This window comes from Ictalurus furcatus, chromosome 4, assembly GCF_023375685.1.
Source record: "Ictalurus furcatus strain D&B chromosome 4, Billie_1.0, whole genome shotgun sequence".
Taxonomy (NCBI): domain Eukaryota; kingdom Metazoa; phylum Chordata; class Actinopteri; order Siluriformes; family Ictaluridae; genus Ictalurus; species Ictalurus furcatus.
In genome coordinates, this window is record NC_071258.1 from 14,742,914 (window position 1) to 14,761,663 (window position 18,750).

The 18,750-nt window shown below is 41.1% G+C and overlaps 1 protein-coding gene across 1 annotated transcript in view; it reads left to right on the forward strand.

Moving 5' to 3' along the window:
* The window catches only part of LOC128606753 (hydrocephalus-inducing protein homolog), a 76,250-nt gene that overhangs the window by 13,691 nt on the left and 43,809 nt on the right, over positions 1 to 18,750 (forward strand). The window contains exons 2-9 of the mRNA XM_053623134.1: positions 2,185 to 2,316; positions 4,465 to 4,604; positions 4,686 to 4,822; positions 4,905 to 5,032; positions 10,554 to 10,754; positions 13,475 to 13,621; positions 15,374 to 15,613; positions 18,028 to 18,157. Of these exons, the coding sequence (XP_053479109.1) occupies positions 2,185 to 2,316; positions 4,465 to 4,604; positions 4,686 to 4,822; positions 4,905 to 5,032; positions 10,554 to 10,754; positions 13,475 to 13,621; positions 15,374 to 15,613; positions 18,028 to 18,157 (1,255 nt within the window). The remainder of the gene's footprint in view (positions 1 to 2,184; positions 2,317 to 4,464; positions 4,605 to 4,685; positions 4,823 to 4,904; positions 5,033 to 10,553; positions 10,755 to 13,474; positions 13,622 to 15,373; positions 15,614 to 18,027; positions 18,158 to 18,750) is intronic.

An 18,750-nucleotide genomic window follows, 5' to 3' on the forward strand; every position in this document is an offset into this window, starting at 1 on the left:
CCCCCTCCCTCTCCCCCTCCCCCTTCTCTCCCTCTCTCCCCATCCCTCTCCCCCCTCTCCCCCCTCCATCTCTCTCCCCTCCCTCCCTCTCCCCCCTCCCCATCTCTCTCCCCCCTCTCCATCTCTCTCTCCCCCTCTCCATCTCTCTCTCCCCCTCCCTCTCCCCCTCTCCATCTCCCCCCTCTCCATCTCTCCATCTCTCCATCTCTCTCTCCCCTCCCTCCCTCCTCCCTCCCTCTCTCCCCATCTCTCCCCCCTCTCCATCTCTCTCTCCCCCCTCCCTCTCTCCCCCTCCCTCTCCCCCCTCTCCATCTCTCCATCTCTCTCTCCCCCTCCCCCTCCCCCTCTCCCCCTCTCCATCTCTCTATCCCCCTCCCTCTCCCCTCCCCCTTCTCTCCCTCTCTCCCCCATCCCTCTCCCCCCTCTCCCCCCTCCCCATCTCTCTCCCCCCTCTCCATCTCTCTCTCCCCCTCTCCATCTCTCTCTCCCCCTCCCTCTCCCCCCTCTCCATCTCCCCCCTCTCCATCTCTCCATCTCTCCATCTCTCTCTCCCCTCCCTCCCTCCTCCCTCCCTCTCTCCCCATCTCTCCCCCCTCTCCATCTCTCTCTCCCCCCTCCTCTCCCCCCTCTCCATCTCTCTCTCCCCCTCCCTCTCCCCCCTCTCCCCTCTCCATCTCTCTCTCCCCCTCCCTCTCCCCCCTCTCCATCTCCCCCCTCTCCATCTCTCCATCTCTCCATCTCTCTCTCCCCTCCCTCCCTCCTCCCTCCCTCTCTCCCCATCTCTCCCCCTCTCCATCTCTCTCTCCCCCCTCCCTCTCCCCCCTCTCCATCTCTCTCTCCCCCTCCCTCTCCCCCCTCTCCATCTCTCCATCTCTCTCTCCCCCTCCCCTCCCTCTCCTCTCCCTCCCCTCCCCCCTCCCTCCTCTCCCTCCTCTCCCTCTCCCCCCTCTCCCCCTCTCCCTCCTCTCCCTCTCCCCCCTCTTCATCTCTCTCTCCCTCCCTCCCTCCCCTCCCCCCCCCCTCCTCTCCCTCTCCCCCCTCCCTCTCTCTCCCCCTCCCTCTCTCTCCCCCTCCCCTCCCTCTCCTCTCCCTCCCCTCCCCTCTCCCTCCCCTCCCCTCCCTCTCCTCTCCCTCCCCTCCCCCCTCCCTCCTCTCCCTCCTCTCCCTCTCCCCCCTCTCCCCCCTCTCCATCTCTCTCTCCCCCTCCCTCTCCCCCTCCCCCTTCTCTCCCTCTCTCCCCCATCCCTCTCCCCCCTCTCCCCCCCTCCATCTCTCTCCCCTCCCTCCCTCTCCCCCCTCCCCATCTCTCTCCCCCCTCTCCATCTCTCTCCCCCCTCTCCATCTCTCTCTCCCCCTCTCCATCTCTCTCTCCCCCTCCCTCTCCCCCCTCTCCATCTCCCCCCTCTCCATCTCTCCATCTCTCTCTCCCCTCCCTCCCTCCTCCCTCCCTCTCTCCCCATCTCTCCCCCCTCTCCATCTCTCTCTCCCCCCTCCCTCTCTCCCCCTCCCTCTCCCCCCTCTCCATCTCTCCATCTCTCTCTCCCCCTTCCCCTCCCTCTCCTCTCCTCTCCCTCCCCTCCCTCCTCCCTCCTCTCCCTCCTCTCCCTCTCCCCCCTCTCCCCCCTCTCCCTCCTCTCCCTCTCCCCCCTCTCCATCTCTCTCTCCCTCCCTCTCCCCCCTCCCTCTCCCTCTCCCCCCCTCCCTCTCTCTCCCCCCTCTCAATCTCTCTCCCCCCTCCCTCTCCCCCTCCCCCTCTCCATCTCTCCATCTCTCTCTCCCCCCTCCCTCTCCCCTCCCTCTCCTCCCCCCTCCCTCATCCTCTCCCTCTCTCCCCCTCCCTCTCCCTCCCTCTCCCCCCTCCCTCTCCCTCCCTCCTCCCCCCTCCCCCTCCCCCCCTCCCTCCCTCCATCCCTCCTCTCCCTCTCTCCCCCCTCCCTCCTCTCCCTCCTCCCTCCCTCCCTCACAGTATTTTGACAGCTAGGATGGGGTGGGAATGATGACATGGTCAGCCTGGATGATTTGGGAATGGTATTGGGGAGGTTGTGGTTATAATTTCTTCCCCCCGCAATTGTCTATTTTAAAGTGGTGCAGTAACAGAATTCCTAATATGAAATGTTTTGCAATACAGTATATACCAAAAAGCTTTTTCAGGCTTTTAGACTGCAATTTTGTGTATTTTTGTAGATGGAAAATCAATATAGCTCAGTGCTGAAGGAGGCAAAGAAGGCAGTTGAGAGTGAACCTCAAAGAGAGGACATGCTAAGCAGAGCTGGTACAGGGTTTGGTGAACTGTGTGTAGAGGACAACATTCCCACAGTAAGTGCACCTCAGAACACTGGAGGCAAAGTTCACAGTCCATTTCTTTTCACTGATTATTGATTATACCTGAATGATTCTACAGGTTTACATGTCTTATTGATTTACTGAACTACCAATACCAATGGTATTTGTTGTTGTGTAGGGTCAAACTGTAAATTATTATAGACTTGTGTGTTGCATGTTATTTTGCTTCTTTTGAAATTGTCTGTTATATACACTAGCCATCCACAGGAACACCTGTACACCTGCATTCTCATGCAATTATTCAGTCAATCATATGGAATCAACAAAAGCAATAAAATCATACAGATACGGGTCAAGAGCTTCTGTTAACGTTCATGTCAAACATCAAAATGAGGAAAATGTGATCTCAATAACTATGACCATAGCATGCTTGTGAAGCCAGTCCGGTTGTTTTGGGTTTGCCCCACATCAGGTTCCACTCCTTTCAGCCAAGAACAGGAATCTGAGGCTACAGTGGGCACAGACCTACTGAAGGTAGGAAGTTGAAGATTGGAAAAGGACCAGGGGAGGTTTTTTCATTTAGCCTTGACTGAAGCTTGACATGTACTGTATCTGCATGATTTTATGCACTGCCACATTTTTGACTAATTGGATAATAACATGAATATTCAGATGTTCCTAATAAAATGGACAATGAGTGTATATACAGCTTTGTTTGCTGTATTTGTCTACTCAGTTTGCACAGTTATGGGAAAACAAAAATACACCCTCCTTCAATAATTTTTTAAAAATTTACCAGAGCCTAAATAACAATTGTGTATTCCTCACCACCTTCTATTTTAAAAAAATAAAATAAAAAATCAAGTGACAAACACACAAAACCACCTTTAGCAAGAGTATGATGAAATAAATGTTTTCTGTAGGAGTTTATCAGTCACTTACATTGTTCTGGTCCACTGTTCTTTACAGCATTGCTTCAGTTCATTGATGTTTGAGGGCATTTGTTTATGCACAGCTCTCTTAAGATCCCACCTTAGCATCTCAATGAGATTGAGGTCTAGACTTTGATTTGGCCATTCCAACACATTGATTTTTTTTCTTCTTTAGCCATTCAGATGTCAATTTGGTGGTGTGCTTGGGATGATTGACTATGTTTACATGCACATCGATATTCCAGTATTAATCAGAATTTGACAATACTGTAATTAGTATTGAGTCATGTAAACACTGCAATCCGATTGCCCGATTCACATTAAGACAATATTCTGATTCCCCAAATTCTGATTCCCACCCCTGGAATATGCCTTTTTTAAGTTTTGGAAATTTGTTGTACGTAAACACCTTATTCAGAAAATCCACTGAAAGGAGATATATGTGCATGCTCAGTCCGCAAGGACTTGTGGGTGCTAACAGATGCTTAGCTGTAGGCTAGGTATTTAGGAATGGCAACTCAGGCATGCTTACAAGAACCATGTATACAGGAATATTTTGATATCTCTATGCATATAAACCATGTATTCAGAATATGGCTGCAACCCGAATATATGTGTGAATTAAATGGAATTTTATGTGAATGTGAAAATAGCCAATGACTGCAAATTTCCTAGGACCTGTGGCTGCAGAACAAGCCTAAATCATCACCCCTCCACCACTATGCTTGACAGTTGGCATGATGTTTGTGGTGATATGCTGTGTTTGGTTTTCACCAAACATGGTGCTGTGCATGATGACAAAACATCTGCACTTTGGTGTCATCAGTCCCAAGGATAGTGTTCCAAACTTGTGGTTTGTTCAGATGGAATTTTGGGATGCCCACTCCTGGGAAGATTTCACTCCTGGCAACTGTCTTGAAGATGATCCATTTGTAAACAGTCCTTCTCACTATAGAATGGAGAATTTAAAATTGCTTGGAGATGACCTTATAATCCTTCCCAGTTTGATGAATAGCAACAAATGCTTCTTTGAGGTCATGGCTGATGTTCTTTCTTCTTGGCATGATGGAGACACACACACACCTAAGTGCTCTAGAACACCAAACTGCTAAAAGTTATTTGTTTGTATATAGAAGTTGGCGAGGACCGCACAATTGTTATTTAGGCACTGATAAATAAAAACATAGAATTGAAGGACAGTGTACTTTCTTTTCCCCATGAATGTATATGTTTGTGTGCATGTGTGCAGTGTGATGCTCTGCTGCAGATGGAAGTTGAGAGGCTCCTAGTCAAGGAAAATTCTATAGCCACTGAAAAATCCCTAAGAGACTCTGTGCAAAGTGAAACACCTGGATCCATTTCTAGCATGTGGCGCAAAAAGCTCAGCAGGTACCATCACATAATAAAATTATTAAAGATCCTTGCTTTTATTAAAGGGAAACATGCATTTGTAATATACCATCCTGACAGGTTTATTTTGCCTGAGTACATTCTGGACTTCGGTTATGTGATTCATGGCACTGTATCTACTCGCATTGTCAAAGTGACAAACACTGGTCTTCTCCCAGTGACCTTCAGAGCTGAACGACATTCTCTGGCAGGCACAGGTTGGTTCATGCAACTTCTAGCTTATGGGTGTACTGTCTTTACAGAACAATGCATACAGAAGTGGGTTCATGTCTTTTCCAGGATTTAGCACAGAGTTGAACAGGGTGAAGAATCTGCCCTGCTGTGAGACAGAGACATTTGAGGTGAAGTTTGATTCACGAGTTGCAAATCTAGAGCTTGCAGAGATGAGCACTGTCTTGCCTATACAGGTAGGTTTGTCATAGTGTTTAAAGGCATTGATATGTAGTGGTGAACAGGTGTAAGCCATTGATTTCAAGGGGTTTACTTGCCATGACTTCATTGCAATACACAAAATCAAGTGTATCATGAATGTTATTGGTGTTATTTAGTAAATCTTAGTGAGGTGCTTATGCTTATGATGGAATACTCAGTTCTAGATTTTCCTGCTGTAAAATAGCTCTCTGATGAAACTGGAAGAATATAATCCTGGAAGTCTTAGCATTTAGCTCATGGTGTTTTTTTTAAAAAAAAAAAAAACTTCAGGTAGGTATGTTTTTTATGCCTGTATATGTATGTATGTATTTATATGTATGCCAGGAAAAAAAATGTAACAATATATCACTATGAAGGACCTGTTAAGCTCTGAGATTCCAGAAGAGCCTTAAGACTTCTTCGAATGCCATCATAGACCTGCATAGAAGAAAACCTATTGAGGGGTGAAGGATGGGATTTGCCTATATGCTCCAGATTTCCCTCTCAAGTTTCAATGAAGTTTAAAAGTAATTATTGGGGAGACCATGGAAGGTGCTGACTTCTTCCTAGTTTTCATCAAACTACTACTGAATATACAGAAAATATGTAATGGGGTGTTATCATCTAGGAATAATGGAACATCATCAGGAAAGAGTACACCTTGGTCAGGCAACAGAGATGGCAGCAGTTGAAGGTTAGAATGCTTTATTGAAAAGCTGGCAAACAAATACAAAACATTTAGGCAAGATTGTAGTCACAAAACAGGCAAGGGTCAGATATACAAACAGACTAAATCAGGCAAGGCATGAGAATCAAAGACCAGAAATCCAGAGTAACAACTCATTGTCACGTGTCGTGACGTAACCGAGATAAGGCAGGATGCAATCGCAGTAAAACAGGTTTATTTAAGAGAGAGACAGGCAGACAAATCCAAAACGTGATCCAAAACGTAATCCACAAACATGCAAGAGGTCAGGCGATCGGCAAACAGGCATAAAGGGGCAAGGCAGGGATCAAGGTCGCGGTCACGGAAATACAGGGTCGAGGAACAAAACAAGAACTATAGGGCGGGACTGGTAGCGGAGAAACCAGCGTGAACTAAACTAACTAACGTGAACATGACCCGTGAACATGACCCGTGAACATGACCCATGAACATGAACCGTGAACATGAACCGTGAACATGAACCGTGACAAACTAAGACTATGGTTATCTATAGTGAGGCCTCTAAACTAAGTAACTAACTCATTCAAACTACTCTTAATATTCCGCGCCGTGTGCTGGGAGGCGCGCGCTATATATACACATACATAATCAGCTTCGTAATGGCTGACGGCTGAGGGCAATTCGGACACACCTGACACAATAGCCAGTGACGGAGACAAAACAAAACATAACAAATGCACGTGTCCAAATGTCACGAATGTCAACAACGAAAAAGCAGGTGCTCGCGCACCTTGCACAGCAGCGTGCATTCACATGCTCTTCAGCACGCTGCTTAAAGGGGAAGTCATGACACTCATGGGATATAAAGCTCGGTAACTTCACGTAAGAATACACACAATGGATAATTTTGCTGTGAACTGTGGGTTTGAGTGAGTATATATATATATATATATATATATATATATATATATATATATATATATATATATATATATATATATATATATGCAGTGTTCATGATTGAGTCCAGGTGTGTGATTAAAATGATGGCGACTGAGAACATGATTACAAGTGCATGGTTGCGTAAGCTGAGAGTGCGGGTGCTAGCGTGGCCTGCCTGCAGTCCTGACCTGTCTCCGAGTGAGAATGTGTGGTGCATTAGGAAGCGCAAAATAAGGCAACGAAGGCCTCATACAGTTGTGCAGCTGAAGAAATACATAATGGATGAATGGGGGAAAATTCCATTGGGTAAACTTAACCATCTGGTGTCTTCAGCGCCCAAATGCTTAAAAACAATCAGAAACATTTTAGGGAAAAATAGGGGGGACAAAATTTAAAATAACCTTTGATATCCTTCAATAATCTTTTATAACACCCTTTTATAACTGGGGATGTGGCTGTGTTCAGAATGAATCAATCACATTCAATCTTATGTTCAAAAGTGATTATCCTACAGCTGTCATCAATGAAATTATTTGGATTAACTCCAAATAAATATCAGCTCCTTAAACAATTAATTGAAAATGGAATTACAAAATTTAGACAAAATAATTAGGAAATTAGAACAAGATGTATACAGGGATCAGTCAAAATCGAGTTCCCTTAAACAGGATCTGCTTATTTGAAAAGAGCATTATAACTCTCTGTAGTAAAAGCTGAACCCAGCTTAATTCATCTCAAGCAAACGTTTTATAAATATTGATAGAAATCAGGTAGACTTTTAGCTTGGCCGATTAAACAATTACAATCATTAAAGCGATAAATAATATTTACACAATAGCTGGTAATCTCACATCAGATCCAGTGGCGATTGATGAAGCTTTCACCGTGTTTTTTGAATCATTACATACAGCAGATACTACAAGACAGAGTATGATGCAAACTACAATTTTAATATCCACTTCCTGAGCAGTGAAGCCAAACAACAGTCGGATGAACAAATTGCATTGCATCATGGGACCTGTCAGGGCTCTCCACACTCACCATTATTGTTTGTATTAGCCCTGAAACCCTTGGTGATTGCGATTAGAACTCATCCAGATATAAACGGAATTGAAATATCAGGCATAGAGCATTGTATTTCGTTATATACAGATGATATAATTTAACAAACCTCAAAGATTCATTACCTACTCTTAATAATTTGATCAGTCATTTTGAACATTTTCTGGCTATAAAGTTAACCAGTCAAAGTCATCAGTAGTTTTTCTTAGTGAACAGGTTGAATCCAACAATACAACATTCCTATAAAGCCTCTACTGATGGGTTTAGATATTTGGAAATTAAAGTTACTCTAAGACCTCCCCCTTCCTCTTAAGCATTTGTCAAGTTTATATGGAACAAGAGAGGCTCAAGGCGCCGCCAATCTCATCTTTATCTGCCATACAAAAGAGGTGGGCTGCAATTTCCTAACCTTTTAGAGTATTTTAAGGCGGTCAAACAGAGATGTCTTTGGTTTGCTGACCCATCTCATATTCCATTGATTCAGATTGAAAGAAAAGTCACAGGAGCTTTGAGGCTTGACTTATATTCTGATTCTTTAAAGAGACTGAAACAGAATACATCTAACCCCTTTGCTAAAACTACCATTTTAGTATGGTATGGGTCACAGGCTGTGTTGGGCTCAACACCTGAATTTCAGTTCTTTCCTATTTGTGATAATGCAATCTTCATTCCAGGCAAATCAGACTCTGAATTTAAGCTGTGGATGCAGAAAGGCTTCCAGAAGATAGCAGACCTTTATTCATAGAACACACTGATGTCTTTTGAAACCTTAAGGGAAAGATATAAAATTCCCCAGACTCACCTATTTAAGTATCTTCATATCCGGAATTTTATATGCTCTAAGAATCATTTGTATCAGTGTCCTTCCTTAAGTAGTACAGAAGAAATGGTCGTAAAAATCCTGCTACTAAATGCAAAGTTTCTATGCTGTTTAGCAAATTTCTTAATGCATCCAAAGATTCACAAATCATAAAAGATTGTATTGGATTGATTATCTTCAGATCACAGAAAATGAATGGTGAAAGATCTGTGTTCAAGCACAAACATTATCAGTCAATACCCACTTTAAATTGATCCAGTACAATTGGATAATGAGAACATATACAACACTGGAAAAGTTGAATAGATTTAATCCAAATATTCTAGACATCTATGGAAATGGTATAACCCATAAGGGAACATTATTTAATTGCATTTGGTAATGTGAGCACCTACAGTTCTTTTGGTAAGAAATAGTTGGTACAATATCTAAAATTATTGGTAAAGAAATCTGTGTCTGCCCCCAAATTTGTATTCTTGGTCTTCTTCCACCTGCGTTATCTTTGAAGATATAAAGAAAAGTTGTAAATTTGTCTCTATTATGTGCGAAATACCTGATTGCCATACATTGGTGTATATGTGTATATGGGTGTAATTGTTCTTATATAGCGCTCAGGATTGGTGGGGGGGGGGGCTTCTTTGGTTCCGTTTTATTTTAATTTAAATTTTGCATTGTACATGTCATGTTGGAAAAATAATAAAGAGAGGAGCACAAAAAGCGTCCAAGCTGAACTACATCCCCCAAAACCATGTGACAAAATGTGTTCTAGTCTGATGAGACCAATTCCAAAAGGTATAATAATTTCACAATTCCAAAAGGTTTGTTTGGTCCAGAAAAAAGCACATCACCAAAAAAACACCATACAGGGCTGCTTTTCTTCAGCCATAACTGGAGCTTTTATCAAGGTGGAGGGAATCATAAGGAATCACAAATACCTGTTAATTTTAGTGCAAAACCTTCAGGTGTCTGCTAGTAAGGTGAAGATTAAAAGGAATTTCACCCTTAACCAAAAGAAGATCAATGTTTTTGAATGGCCTAGCCAGAGCCCAGACCCGAATCCAACTAAAAATCTGTGGGGTGACCTGAAGCAGGCTGTGCACAGAAGATACTCTTACAGTTTGATGGATCTGGAAAGTTTTTGCAAGAAAGAGTGGGAAAATATTGCCAAGACAAGATGTGCCACACTGATAGATTCTTGCCCAAAAACACTGAGTGGTGTAATAAAATCAAAAGGTGCTTCAATAAAGTATTAGTTTAGGGGTGTGCACACTTATGCACCTAGGTTATTGTAAGTGTTTTATTTTTCTGTTTTCCCTATAAATGTTTCTTTTTTTATATGCTATAATCTCATATTGAGGGTGGGAAAAGTTCTGACATGATTTATCTTTCTGTAGTTTAAAATTTATTACTTCACAAAAACTTGCCATTTTAACAGGTGTGTAGACTTTTTATATGCACTGTATTTATTGTGCCTACATAACAGTTTGGTGGTCCTCACCACCTATAAACAGACAAATAACCTCAGGTGATAACCAAAAAACAGACTTCAATATGTAGTCAGTACCAAAGAGTAAACCAACATTCAGAAACCAGGTGGGAAAAAAAAGTACACCCTATTATTCAGTAACATGCAGAACCACCGTTAGAAACAGTAACATTTTCTTAAAATTATTGAAGGAGTTTATCAGTATCTCACATTGTTTTAGAGAAATTCTGACCCACTCTTCTTTACAACACTGCTTCAGTTAATTTCTTTGAGGGCATTAGTTTATGCACAGTTCTCTTAAGATCCCACAGTAGCATCTCTCAAAGGAGGATGCACTTTCTTATTACCAAGACTAAATGTTGGGGGCCGGCCCTGACAATGGCTTGGGAATTGTCATCTAGCTTCTAATATAAATGCAAATGAACACAGATCATGTACTTTTTTTATTTTAGATTTGTAATTCTTTCCTGCATTATAAGGCATATTAACATTCTTAATTATAATTACTTATTTAATACCCTGCTTTTTTGTGATGTATAGGTGTTGGGAGGTCCTACAGTTCAAGTCCGTCTACTAGCAGTGGTCATGAGGCCCTCTTTGACCGCCTCCACTAACATGTTACAGTTTGATAGTGTTCAGTGTGGCATGTGCAAAGTGGCTACATTGCAGCTGCACAACCCTGAGCCAGTGCCCTGTAAGTGGAGCATTAAAGAGGAGGAGCAGCTCAAGAGGAAGGTGAAGGTACTTTGTGAAAATGGCTATGGCTCATGTAGTGTGTACATGTCATGTGTACAATCTGCAAGTTGCTCTGGATACACACACACACACACACACACACACACACACACAGAGGAGACCTGCATTTGTGATTATATATATATATATATATATATATATATGTGTGTGTGTGTGTGTGTGTGTATGTACAGTATCTCACAAAAGTGAGTACACCCCTCACATTTTTGTAAATATTTGATTTTATCTTTTCATGTGACAACACGGAAGAAATGACACTTTGCTACAATGTAAAGTAGTGAGTGTACAGCTTGTATAACAGTGTAAATTTGTTGTCCCCTCCAAAAAACTCAACACACAGCCATTAATGTCTAAACCGCTGGCAACAAAAGTGAGTACACCCCTAAGTGAAAATGTCCAAATTGGGCCCAATTAGCCATTTTCCCTCCCGGTATCATGTGACTTGTTAGTGTTACAAAGTCTCAGGTGTGAATGGGGAGCAGGTGTGTTAAATTTGGTGTCATAGCTCTCACATTCCGTCATACTGATCACTGGAATTTCAACATGGCACCTCACGGCAAAGAACTCTCTGAGGATCTGAAAAAAAGAATTGTTGCTCTACATAAAAATGGCCTAGGCTATAAGAAGATTGCCAAGACCCTGACACTGAGCTGCAGCATGGTGGCCAAGACCATACAGCGGTTTAACATGACAGGTTCCACTCAGAACAGGCCTCACCACGGTCGACCAAAGAAGTTGAGTGCACGTGCTCAGCGTCATATCCAGAGGTTGTCTTTGGGAAATAGACGTATGAGTGTTGCCAGCAATGCTGCAGAGGTTGAAGGGGTGGGGGTTCAGCCTGTCAGTGCTCCCACCATACGCCGTACACTGCATCAAATTGGTCTGCATGGCTGTCGTCCCAGAGGGAAGCCTCTTCTAAAGATGATGCACAAGAAAGCTCACAAACAGTTTGCTGAAGACAAGCAGACTAAGGACATGGATTACTGGAACCATGTCGTGTGGTCTGATGACACCAAGATAAACTTATTTGGTTCAGATGGTGTCACGCGGGTGTGGTAGCAACCAGGTGAGGAGTACAAAGACAAGTGTGGCTTGCCTACAGTCAAGCATGGTGGTGGGAGTGTCATGGTCTGGGGCTGCATGAGTGCTGCCGACACTGGGGAGCTACAGTTCATTGAGGGAACCATGAATGCCAACATGTACTGTGACATACTGAAGAAAAGCATGATCAGTATGCAGTATTCCAGCATGATAACGACCCCAAATACACCTCCAAGACGACCACTGCCTTGCTAAAGAAGCTGAGGGTGAAGGTGATGGACTGGCCAAGCATGTATCCAGACCTAAACCCTATTGAGCATCTGTGGGGCATCCTCAAACAGAAGGTGGAGGAGCATAAGGTCTCTAACATCCACCAGCTCCGTGATGTCGTCATGGAGGAGTGGAAGATGACTCCAGTGGCAACCTGTGATGCTCTGGTGAACTCCATTCCCAAGAGGGTTAAGGCAGTGCTGGAAAATAATGGTGGCCAAACAAAATATTGACACTTTGGGCCCAATTGGACATTTTCACTTAGGGGTGTACTCACTTTTGTTGCCAGTGGTTTAGACATTAATGGCTGTGTGTTGAGTTATTTTGATGGGAATGGCAAATTTACACTGTTACAGAAGCTGTACACTCACTACTTTACAATGTAGCAAAGTGTAATTTCTTCCGGGTGTACTCACTTTTGTGAGATACTGTATATGTATATATATGTATATGTATATGTGTATATATATATATATATAATTTTAGTCTTTAGCCTCACTGGTGGGCTAGTCTCGTGGGTTACTTCATGAGCCACAGGTAATATGAGAAATTTAGATGTATACTACCATGCTAGTGTAAACGTAGCAAATGCGGCAGCATGAGAGTTATGTTTAGTCAGTTTTAATAAAAGTATAACAAGATTGTTGCTGCATTTCTGACAATGATGTTCAATTTGTTTTTATCAAAACCATTCAATGACAGTAGCATAGTTTAGCGCCTCCTCATGTGCTTATTAGTATTGGTTATTTATTTAATGAGACTTTTTAATACTTTTAAATTTTACGTTATGTAAAATTCAAACTCTCTAATGTGTAAGGCATCCATATCTGATTTCATGATAGCTAGCACTTTGGTCCATATAATACAAACATAATGTTTATTACATCAACAAAATTGAATAAGAATTCAACATGATTAAATTAAAGTAATACATTTTGTGGTCCTTCCATCCCTGCACCAGCTGAGGTCTGTGCACGCCACTACTCAGTGAAGTGTATGAGAAGGCAGAGAATGTATTTATTGTCGTCACTGAGTTAGTGTACCATTAAAATATTGACATGAAATTTGTAACAATGACCACAAAAACAAATGCACCAACACCTTATATTGTGTTTGTATTATGAGAATCAAAAATCTCTCTGAAAGATTTGTATCATTAATATTATGCTATACTGGGAATGATAAACATTACACAAAAGCAAAACCTTATTTCCAGATGTGCATTTTCCCTTGAAATAACTTTGTTTCCCTTTTTAAAATTCCAGGTGAAAAATTCTGTATGTAAATCTGAGAAAACTGTATTTCAATGCTGTACCAATTAAGTACAGAGGACATATATAAATAAATAAAACTAACCACATTAATATGTTTTGTTTTCTTGGTTATGTGTCAAGACTGAAAAGCACATCCCACTTCACCTGAGACAGGATGCTCGTTTAGAGAAGCTGAATTCGCTTATCTTTGAAATGTTGCCATCCAGTGGTGTGCTGTATCCTGGTGACAGGGTCAACATCCAGGTCAAATTCAGTCCAGCTGAAGGGGTAAGAATTACTAGCTGTTGGTGTTTGATCCAGTAACCAGAATTTTTCTTCTCCATATGATTTGGCTTCTATAATTATAGAAGCAGGACTTGTGCTCAGAAACTTTTCAATAAAACCTACATGATGCAAATCGCAAACATGATTCTGGAGAGTTATGCAAACATGATTCTGGAGAGTTAATGCAGATCTTAAAGGCTGGTAGTGCTTATCTTTCCCCCTTGTCAGGGCTAAGCATTAAAAAGTGATGGGTTCTCATACACTCATGTGCATACCTTTATGCCTAGCAACATCAGGAGTAGCAGACATGGACATGGCACACACGCAGTCTCAAATACTACTAATCTATGGTTCAGATAAGTAATTAGCCTAGAGTTTTGCTAAGGTTGTAAAAAAAAATACTGTGACAGCAAAGTAGTATTTAAATTATGCAGCAGAGGGCTTGTGGAGTAACAAAGAGGGATAAACCAGAACAAAGTATTCCTTTCAATAAAAACTTCACTCTATGAGCAAACAAACTCATTTTATGGAAGTGGTAGTTTTAGCTTCAGGCCATCCACCTTCCACATGTCTGGAGAATTAACTGGTTTTTGCATTTGTGGCCACGGTCATTTCTATGTTGATTTGTGTTATAGTTTATAGTAATTATCTATTTAATTAGCATCCTGGCAGTGGGCTAAAATATCTTTGTACTTACTGGAATTCATGATGACATCAGTCTTCACCAGAGACCCTGAACCACTACAAGCCACAACACAGCCCTAAAGCACCAGTGATCCACCACCATACATTACAGCGACTATACAGTGCTATGAAAAAGTTTTTGCCCCCATCCTGATTTCTTCTGTTTTTGTGTAAATTTCATACTAAATTGGAGATAAAACAAAGGCAAACTGAGTAAACACAAAATACAGTTTTTAAATGATAGTTATTTATTGAAGCAAAAACGTTATCCAATACCAACTGGGCCTATGTAAAAATGTATCTGCCCCCATAGTTACTAATTCCCCAAATCTATGAAACTGCATTTATAATGGGGTTCAGCTGTACTAGACGCAACCAGGCCTGATTACTACAAACCCTGTTCAATCAGATCAACATAGCTTGAAGTTGGTTAAAAGGTATTACCCAGTAACACACTATGCCAAAGTTGAAAGAAATTCCAGAAATGATGAGGAAGAAGGTAATTGAAATTTACCATCAGTCTGGGATCTCCAGTTATCTGATGCATTTGGTTGCATTTATTGCTGATAACTGGAGGTGACACAACCAGATTTTAAGTTTAAGGGGGCAATTAGTTTTTCACATGGGTGATAAGTGTTGGATAATGTCTTTTTGCTTCAATTTAAAAAAAAAAAAAAAAGAATAGTAAAAACTGTATTGTGTGTTACTCAGGTTACCTTTGTTTTATGTTGTATTTTGTTTGAAGATCTAAAACTATTTAGTATGAGATATACACAAAAAAACAGAAGAAAACAGAAGGTTTACTGTCTTCTGTGTTGAAAGCTCTTTGGTTTTCTCCACAGTGATAAATAGCAATGGTATTTTGCATGTGTAATATTGCTACATATATTTTTGAGAGAAAATAAGATTTAACAATAAGTTCTTATGTGTTTTTGTTGGAGGAAAGGGAAAATGAACTTGAGTAAGTGGAAAATTTAATAATTGTATATAATGTTTACATTATGCAATTATTTATGCTCATTCTTTTGATGCATGCCAATAATTCTGGATGTGACTGTATGTTCTTTGCAGAGAACGTATAAAGAGAGACTGGTGATTGCAGTGGCCCAGAGCACCCAGCGGATCCTATTGTTAGTCCAGGGTCAGGGATTGGAGCCACAGCTGGAGTTTTCTACCTCAGAAATTGAGCTGGGGCCTGTGCTACCCTACAGCAATGGAGATGAGGTCGAGGTCCTGGTACGCAACCCTTGCCCTTTCCCCATTGAGTTCTACTCCCTGGACTTTGACAGGCAGTATCTGGAGGAAGAGAGAGTGAGTGTTCTCTATACCCTTTTTGAACAGCAGGTTTGACTGGGCATTAAGAAACAATTGACTTTTAAAGAACCTCATTAAAAATTCTTAAGAATGAAAAAAGATAGGTCATACCAATTGGTCTCTCCTAGTATGTTTAAGTTCAAGGAGTGATTAAATAAGTTATTAAAGATCATCTTCAGTTTATCAGAGTTTATCCACTGACTTCTATTACTGTATATGTACATTTTTACTATGTAATATTTCTCATTGGCTGAGATTGTGATGTATAAGCGATTATAGATCCCTGAGTGACACATGCCACTCTAATATCAGCCACACCTCCTGGTTGCAAAAACATATTGAAACTATAGTGAATAATAGGAAACTATAGTGATTTTTAACAGAGTTTGTTTTCTAAAAAATTTTTACTGCATACTATCGAATTGGACACCTTTCCAAGCCAACAGAAGACCAATGCAGTAACAGATAATTAGGAGGGGTAATTGGTCAGAGGAGCACTGACTTTACAGTGTCCATTTCATCTCAGCTAAGTACCCAACTATCAATAAGTGAAGTTGGCTTGCCAATTAAGAATTTAAAAGACTTACCTTGCTAGTTAGCTAACATGTAACTTATATCGCTTTAACAAACCTACATACAGTGGGGGAAATAAGTATTGGATGCATCAACATTTTTTTCAGTAAATATTTTTCCAAAGAGGCTATTCACATGAAATTTTCACCAGACATCAGTATTAACTCAAGATATCTGGAAATTTAAAGAATTCACATTCAAGTACATAAATAAAGTTATGTGTAATAAAGTGCAATGACACAGGAAAAAAGTATTGAACACGTTAAGGAAAAGCAGTTCTCCAAGGCAAGGTAAGGCAAGGAACCAGATGAAATCCAAAAGTAATTATACCTCCTATCTGTGCAAATTGATATCAACTGGGTTAGTAAATTGATGGTCTATAAAAAGGCTTTTCGTTTCCAAGATGTCGCACAAGAAACATCTCATGATGGGTAAAAGCAAATATCTCTCCCAAGTCCATCAGAACCTTATTGTTGCGAAACATATTGATGGAATCGGATACAGACGTATTTCAAAACTTCTGAATCCTCCAGTAAGCACCATTGGGACCATTATCCTTAAGTGGAAGCAACATCACTCCGTCATCAACCGGCCACGCACAGGAGGTCCTCGCAAGATTTCTGACCAGGGACTCAGAAGAATAGTCAGAAGTGTATCCCAAGAGCCAAGGATCACTCGGAAAGAGCTCCAGACACACTTGGAGGCAGCAGGTGCCATCTTCAAAGAGAAAACAATAGGCAATGCACTCCACTGCTCACGCTCACTCGCAAGACTCCATAACTAAAGAAAAGGCATGTTGAAGCTCTTTAAAGTTTGCTACAACTCATTTGGACAAGTCTATGAAATATTGGGAGAGTGTAGTCTGGTCAGATGAGAGCAAAGTTGAACTTTTTGGCTGTTATACTACACACCATGTTTGGAGAAGAAATGGCACTGCCCTTAAAACCCTATACCAACAGTGAAGTATCGAGGTGGAAGCATCATGGTGTGGGGCTGTTTTTCATCGCATGTTACTGGCAGACTTCATATAATTGAAGGAACGATGAATGGAGCCCTTTACCGGGAGCTTCTTGAGAAGAATCTGCTACCATCCACCAGAATGAAGAAGATGAGACATGGGTGGACCTTCCAGCTGGACAACGATCCAAAGCATACAGCAAACTCTCAATTGGTTTCAGAGAAAAATAATCAAGGTGTTAGAATGGCCCAGTCAATCACCTGACTTGAATTCAATTGAACAAAATTTAAAGACAAAAGAATGGGCCAAAATCACACCTGAATATTGCGGCCAATTAATTTCTTCATACAGGAAGTGTCTTTAAGGTTTCTGAACAAAGAACAAAGGCTTCTCCACTAAGTATTAAGTAAATTTCAGTTAGCATGTTCAATACTTTTTCCTGTGATTCCACTATATTTTTTATTCCAGACATAACTTTATTTATGGACTTTAATTTTGTGAATTCTTTATATTTCCAGATTTCTTAAGTTAATACTGATGTCTGGTGAAAATTTCATGTGAATAGCCTCATTGGAAATATATGTTGATGTGTCCAAAACTTATTTCCCCCACTGTAGCTTGGCTAGGTCATGTTCTTACTGAGGAGTTGCCTATAATTTATTCATTTATTTAGCTAACACTGTTCAGCTAACAAATGTGTTCACGCCATCTGGTTGGGCAACACCAAAGCTTTCATTTCCACAATGTCCATAATGTTGTCATCGTAAAATATTACCTCATAAACCACATGCTCTGTAGCTGGATTGACCATGTCAGTTTATTGAACCAGTCAGCTCTTTTCAGACCTTTTCTTTGTTATATAATCCATCCATCTCCCCAGATCCTGCGGTTGATAAAAGGATATGATGCACATAATATATTGCTGTTACCCCCTCGAGCCCCTGGCGAGCCTTTGCCTGCTGAACTCCTGGACTACTACCAAGAGCATAGGTTTAGGAAACCTGAACCAGGTATTATATCCGCTTTCATTTAAATTAAAGGATACTAAACAAAATAAGGCAAACAATGTTTGAGACCAAATTAGCATGGTTTTATTTGCATAATTTTGTTTCACCCAAATCACATCTTAGTAGTTATAGTGTCTGTGATTTATCATTTTGATCATTCTTTGTTGCATTTATCTTTGATACCGCGTGGTACTATGCAATACCTTAATTAGGTTTTGTTTCACCAGTGAAAGCACCAATATGCCCAGATTACATATGCACTGACCAAAAATACATACTGAAATTTAAGATTGGGTTTTAGTCAAAGAGTTACATGTAGCTGTGCAGTCAGTCCTCACAGTAACATTAATTTGTGAAATAAATTGGTTCACCTTTAACTTTGATACACTGAATTTATGCGGGTTTTCAAATCACATATATAACAGCTGGTATAATCAGTAGAAATTTTATAATTTAAGGTGTAGATTCTTTACTTGATTGTTTTCTAAAACTGTGCTTAACTGGATTTCCACCTTGGTGTACTGATAAACTGTATACAACTCACTTGTAATATATTGCTGACTCATGCTGACAGAGGCTAAATTTATGAACAAACT